At 41.8% G+C, this 6819-nt stretch overlaps 1 protein-coding gene across 6 annotated transcripts; it reads right to left on the reverse strand.

Moving 5' to 3' along the window:
* Positions 1 to 318: 318 nt before the first annotated feature.
* Positions 319 to 4536, reverse strand: LOC120968547 (uncharacterized). Of its 6 annotated transcripts, none has more exons than XR_005763093.3 (8): positions 4025 to 4532; positions 3854 to 3913; positions 3667 to 3740; positions 2417 to 2630; positions 2025 to 2172; positions 1653 to 1827; positions 910 to 1020; positions 319 to 619 (listed from the first exon to the last, which is right to left on the reverse strand). XR_005763093.3 is itself a non-coding variant. In XM_073505712.1 (8 exons), the coding sequence occupies exons 1-4, from the start codon at positions 4156 to 4158 to the stop codon at positions 2568 to 2570; spliced, it is 348 nt and encodes a 115-aa protein (XP_073361813.1). In that variant the 5' UTR covers positions 4159 to 4536; the 3' UTR covers positions 319 to 619; positions 910 to 1020; positions 1653 to 1827; positions 2064 to 2172; positions 2417 to 2567. The 6 variants fall into 6 exon arrangements, 5 of the variants coding, with proteins under 5 accessions (XP_073361813.1, XP_073361812.1, XP_073361811.1 ...); XM_073505712.1 differs by having other exon boundaries at positions 2064 to 2172; positions 3837 to 3913; positions 4025 to 4536; XM_073505711.1 differs by having other exon boundaries at positions 319 to 520; positions 3837 to 3913; positions 4025 to 4536.
* Between the last annotated feature and the right edge of the window lie 2283 nt (positions 4537 to 6819).

Here is a 6819-nt window from a genome sequence, read left to right on the forward strand (position 1 = left end):
TGTTTATATGGGCTGAGCCCATTAATTCAGCCCATTTGTTGTTTTTTTCTTTCAATTTGGGTAAGCTACACGGGCCAGGCCCTATAATTCAGCCTTTTTATTTTTTGGGTTGTGGCCCTTCTTTTTCCTTTTTCAAATGGGACCCAATTGTCAGAATCTGATAAGCGGGTCCCAAATGTCCGTTTCTGGTTTGTGGGTCCTTATTGTCATGGTCATTTTCCTCAGATTTCAATATGCCAATAATTAAACAACCAATATTTAAATCAAAATAGAAAGAAAACATGTGTAATACTTCAAATAACAAGAAGCAACAATCTGTTACATCAACACATACAAATGCGATCACAGTATAACAAGCTCTACAGGTGTACAATATGTCACATGAGCCGATGAGCATCAAGCTCTATAGTATAACATGTGTACATACAATCAAATACACAGGCACAAAAACATGGTGGCAACATCAACTAAGACTATGATGCACATCTCCAGGCTGATCTTTGGTCACAGCAGCAGCCACCTGGAAAACATAAGATCCTGATCTATATAAATTATTTACTTAAAGATTCTTCTCCTCGAGTTCCTTGTACACAAACTTTTGACGAATGAAGGAAAAATTCTGCGGATTATAAATCAGAAAAGTTAGGGAACATAATCAAGTGTAGCCGTGCATATAACATTCTCCTAACAATGAAACATAGCTGCAGAATTTGAGATCTAATAAGAAACCATGCATATAACATTCTCATAACAACAAACTGAGATATATTTGGAAAGGGAAAATGACAAGTATCAACCTACTGCTAGATAACAGAGCAAACATGTCAAAATTATTCAGATATCCCGATGTGTGTGTCACATTATACATGCATCAAGCTTCAGGCCATCAATTTTAGGACGAGTAGATACCTAACTTCATGCCGATGATATGGATGGGGCTTATGTAGAACATCTGGTAAGCATCATCTTTGACGCTGAACATTGCAGATACTTGTCCATTTAGTACTCTATCATGCGCTCCTGCCATCGCGCCAGAGAGGATATGATAAGTCTAAAATACTATTAGCAGCCCACAATGCTAAAAAGGTGCTCTACGATAGTGAACTAGTGGATATCACTCAAGTAAACTATTTTACTCCTTACATACAACAGTCAGGAATTAGTACAGTTGTTAAAGCAGGAGTAAGCTGATCATATAACATAAGAGTCAGGAATTCTATGCTTATTTTTAAGAAAAAATGATACAAGTTAAGACTTTGTTTAACAGTAGGTCTAAGAAAATAAACTGTGCATTTGGTGAGAATATAGCAATAGATTAAGAGCATATTGTTCAGCATCACACAGATAGCAGAAACATGCTACAGGAAGCTATTTGCATAAAGTAGAGAAGTACAAAACAAGCTATTGACCATCCTACTGGTAGCAAGGACATAAAGATAATCACTTAATAAGATAAGAAGCAGACATGAATCACATAACTATGTACAATTCAATATCCCAACTGAGAGTGAACATGTATTCAACATTTCCTGCATTTCAATACATGCACGACAGATTCATAGCAAAACTATATATAGCTGTACAAACATGCATGAATAGGAAAGCAACCAAGCTACAAGAACATATAAGGAAACAGAGGGAATCACTATAACCTATGGAGTGACAAGCACATATATGAACTCAAAGTAATGCCCAGCTAGACCAAAAGAAGCTGGATTAGTCAGAAGCACATATATGAGCCGTGCCGTCCAGTCCCGCAGCCACCAACTCGCGCCGCTCGCCGCCGCGGTCACCACCTTCGTCGTCGACGCGGCGGTGCTGCCAGATCTGCAAAAAACAGAAGAGGCGTTTGGAATCAGGCGAATGGACATCACACTTGCCAACTAATTAACTATAGCATGCTAAAGAAACATTTCATTAACAAATCTGATTCATGAACTAGCTTATTGAGTATGACAAAAATGCTTAGAATAAAAATCATTTCAAGAAATGCTGCAGTAGCTAAAAAACAAATTAAGCTATACCATTTCAGGAAAATGTGTAAGTTGTTCAACTTTTCTCACATTCACTCCAGCTGCTTCCAAACTTGACGTTGTACCACCAGTGGGGACCCATGTTACTTGACTAGTTGTTCAAACACATGGGGCCCTAATCGAGTATCACCAGATAGACCTAGACAACAGATACAAAATGTTCTCAAAAAGATAGAACATTAACTAGTGTGTGCAGTATAGTGTGCCTAATGATTTAGTCTGCAGGGTTTAGATGCTACTAGTACACATGAATCCAACCACTCTGCTTCTACACAGTCATCAGGCTGTAGGGTCTCGTGACTTTTGTTCATCAGTCCAACAGCCTATTTACACTAAAACCAGCGCTACAGCAATAATAATCATAGGGAAGCCGATTTGGTTACCTGTTGGCGCAGCCACGGCCCCAACCCTGCAGCACCTCCATGAACTCCTTGGTGCCCGAGCCCGCGATGGTGCCCAAGTTGTTCACATGGTCTGCCACTTCAAAACAATCATCAGAGAAAATAGGTCTTTCCATGGAGGAGAGAGCGTAGACTAGATCATCGGCCTTGTGCCAAATCCCCCACGCCTTCCCGTGACGGCCTTCACAACAATGACCTGCAAGCAAAACACACCAAAAACTAAGTCACACATGCATGCTACTAATCCACTGTCATGTAGTTGTTTGGTTATTATTTTAGATTAATATGAATAATTCAATATGTATTATCTGTTTTAAAAAATGAAGTAAATATGTTATGCTAGACTATTGTTTCAAACAAATATATTAGAATGTTAAATTTAACATGCTAGAAAATTAAAGTAGAGTGCCCAACACACATAGTGTAAGTAAGACTAGCATATAGTAGTTTGTCTTGTACAGAATGCTTCTAATCTAAGTAAGCATGAGAGTGTACGTGTTGGATCTTTGTCATGCATGCAAATATTTTATGAGGAGAACTAGATACATGTATGTGACCATTAGAATGCATACGTGTGTAGGGGAGCTCCCTCAGCATCGCTGCTATCGTGTTTGACCAATGAAACAAAAGGTTTACAGGGAGCTTTATTGTAACTGGCATGCTTTGTTGTAACTGGATTCACTATTTAGTCACAGGAATACAACACAGTTCAAGAAATACTCCACCAAAGACAAATCATAAATTAAACTACTGCAAGCAAGAAGAGATAAGAAGAGGCAACTACTGCTTGCAAGCACTACTGCTTGCAAGTCCCAACTTAACAACAGCTATCATCAATTTAGTTAATCGAAGATGCTACTCTAACTACTCCATTTTGCAAGATGCCACTGTAACTATCAGTACTGGAGTAATCGAATGTGTTGCAAGATGCTACTCTAACCAGATGCTCCAAGTTGATACTCCAAGATACTGCAAGCAAGTTCATACTCCCACAAGAAGAGAATTCAGACAAGAATCTGTTCCACACACACTGTTCATTCGAGCCTGTGCTCTCTGTAAATCTTGAAACAGTACCACACGGACGTCCAACCAGCGGCAGAGAGGTCAGCCACAGCACAATAGACCTAGAGCTACAACCTGACAGTAACAATAACCGCACAACACAAGCATTCCTCACGCATGTGACTGAAAAAGTAACAGAAATTCGTTTAACGGTGCTCTGGTAGGTGTACCTCTCGCCTAAGCTCCTCATCTGTGTCATCGCCATCTGCCAACTGCTGGTTCGACAATGTGCTCTCTGCAAAACCTGAAACAATACCACACAGACATCCAACCAGCGGCAGAGAGGTCAACCACAGGTACACAGCACACCAAACCAATACCGTGAAATCACAAATCTGACCGAGAAATCCAGGGCACCTTTCTCTTCGTCCGAGGCCGGGAGCGCCTCCCCTGTCCAGTCCTTGGGCACGAGCGGATCTTGCACAGACACGAATGCACCAAAAAATAAAAACATCACCGCCTGGGATCAAAGAACGAACGAACAGAGGAGCCGGACGCGAGGGAGAGGGAGAGGTAGGGTTGGCTTACCCAGTGGGCGGAGGCGGGGCTGTCGGGGCCGGGGCGGGGCGGCGGCGGCGGAACCAGAAGAGGAAGCCGTCGACGAGGAAGGCGTCGAAGAAGGCCACCACCGCCCTCACAAGCGCCTCCGCACACCCGCACATAGAGCTCCTCGAAGGAGAGACTTTGACACGGTGCTTGACGGGCTAGATCTTGGGAATGCGCTTCCGCCGCCGCCCCTTCCCGTGCGCCCGCGCAGCAGTGATCCGCCCTCCCTGCCTAGGGTAGGGGCCGCGCCCGGTTGATCTGGCCGGAGAGGATGAAGGCCCGGAGCGAGGGGAGCATCGAGGAGAGGAAGGGAGGGGGTTGGGGTGGCGATGCGGTGAGGAAGGGCACGGGGGAGGCCATGGATGCTGATGAAAGGGCGCGGGGGCGGCGATGTGGTGAGGAAGGGCTCGCCGGTGGAGCTGATGGGGAGGAGGCAGCGGCAGCGATCTGGAAGGGGAAGGGAGGAGGGGTTTGCGGTGGGGTGGAGACAGGTAGGGGTTTGCGGTGGGGAATGTATGGGTGGATGGATGGAGGGATGTGGGATGAGGAGATGGATGGATGGATGGATATGTGCCATGTCATCGATCCATGGCACAAACGTCTCCACCAATCAGAATTAAGCGGATGTAATTGTATTTCTTCTTTAGTTTCTCTTATATATTTTCTCATCAATGTAAAGAATCTATCAAATATTTACTGCAAAATGGCACCATTTCATTTTTCAAAAATATTAGACCATATTTATGTCCAATTAACCAGATGATTGTGTGTTAAAAACTTTTCATCAACCTCCCATCAAATTGACAAATGTTTGCCGATTCAGCAGGAAACGGGTCAAATTTGAACTACCCCCATCGCACAATTTGCTATTTATTTTTTCCAAAAATCATTTCTAGGTACAGAAGTATCTATTTAATCAGAGAAACACAAAAAGTTTTCCAAGATTCAACCACTGCCTAGGAACGATCATGCCCGCCGTTTTGACCGCATTTTGAAACGGACATAAAAAATTCAAAAAAATTGAAAACCTTCGCATTGTGTCATTATATGTAACCAAGTTACCAGGAAAAATAATAAACTTGTAATACGGTAATTATTTTTAAAAAGTGTTCTCACAAACGAGCTATCATGCGTGAAGATGCATGGCTTTCAAGCCAAATGATCAATCTTATGGCCACATTCATGACATAGTTTGTTAAAATGATCTCATGTTGTGCACAAGGGTGCATATTGGAATAGCAAACAATGTTGCCTAAGGAAGTTTTCATTTTCTTTGGACGAAAAAACCATTTTCCATTTTTCGAGTGCCCAAAAGGAGGTTTTTTTGGGAAGGACCTCCCAAATAATTGTTGCAAAATTGTACCAAATCAATTTTCTAAAATACTAGGACATATTTGATGCACAATTGACCAAATGGTTGGGTGTAAAAAGTTTTGATCCACCTCTCGTGAAAAAGAAAAATTTCCGCCGATTCAGTTAGAAGCGGGTCAAATTTGAACTGTACTTGCCTTGTAGTTTGCTATTTATTTTTTCCAAAAATCATTTCTAGGTACATAAGTATCTATTTAATCAGAGAAACACCAAAAAAATTCCAAGATTCAACCACTAGCTAGGAACGGTCATTCCCGCCGTTTTGACCGCATTTTGCAACGGGCATAAAAAATTCAAAAAAAATATAAAAATTGGAAAACCTTCGCATTGTGTCATTATATGTGGCAAAGTTACCAGGAAAAATAATAAAATTGTAATACGGCAATTCTTTTAAAAAAGTGTTCTCAGAAATGAGCTATCATGTGTGAAGATTCATGGCTTTCAACCAAAATGATCAATCTCATGGCCACATTCATGGCATAGTTTGTTCAAATGATCTCATATTGTGCACAAGGGTGCATATTGGAATGGCAAACAATGTTGCCTAAGGAAGTTTTCATTTTCTTTGGACAAAAAAACCATTTTCCATTTTATGAGTACCCAAAAGGAATGTTTTTTGTGAAGGACCTCCCAAATAATTGTTGCAAAATTGGACCAAATCAATTTTCTAAAATACTAGGACATATTTAATGCACAATTAACAAAATGGTTTGGTGTAAAAAGTTTTGATCCACCTCTCGTGAAAAAGACAAATTTCCGCCGATTCAGTTGGAAGCGGGTCAAATTTGAACTGCGGCTGCCTCATAGTTTGCTATTTATTTTTTCCAAAAATCATTTCTAGTTACATAATTACCTATTTAACCATAAATACATGGTTTGGTGGCGATACGTCGAAGTTTGGGCGGTGGCCGAGGGCCCCAACTCTAGAGCGCGTAAACTCGCATGTCTGTCGCGTGGTCACCACGTGACCATGGCGTTGCCATGTGTTCTGGGCAGCCCAGGCATGTCTAGTGGGTTGGGCACTCCCCAGGTAGGTGCTAGGAAGAAAATTACAACAAAAGATTCTCATGAGGAGACCGATCGATGCTCAAACATGAATTAGCAACCAAGTGTTTGATTAGCGGTACGGGAAATGTACATGGCTAATGGGCGTGAGTTTTGGCTGAGGATTATCAGTTACTAAGAAGACCGTCTTCACAAATTTTCAGCTCAAAAGGAGGAGCCTAGGTGGTACTTGCTTTGCAAAGTACCACACTAGACATAAATACGAATGTTGAAGCTGGGCTCAAAATAATGAATGGATTGAGCTGGCATTTGGTGGAGGATGGTTATTTGGGCATAGGAAAGCACTATAGAAAATGGATACTATTTGGACATGCCAAAGTGGTACTTCCTTCACAAAGTGT

Source organism: Aegilops tauschii, chromosome 7 (assembly GCF_002575655.3).
Source record: "Aegilops tauschii subsp. strangulata cultivar AL8/78 chromosome 7, Aet v6.0, whole genome shotgun sequence".
Taxonomy (NCBI): Eukaryota; Viridiplantae; Streptophyta; class Magnoliopsida; order Poales; family Poaceae; genus Aegilops; species Aegilops tauschii.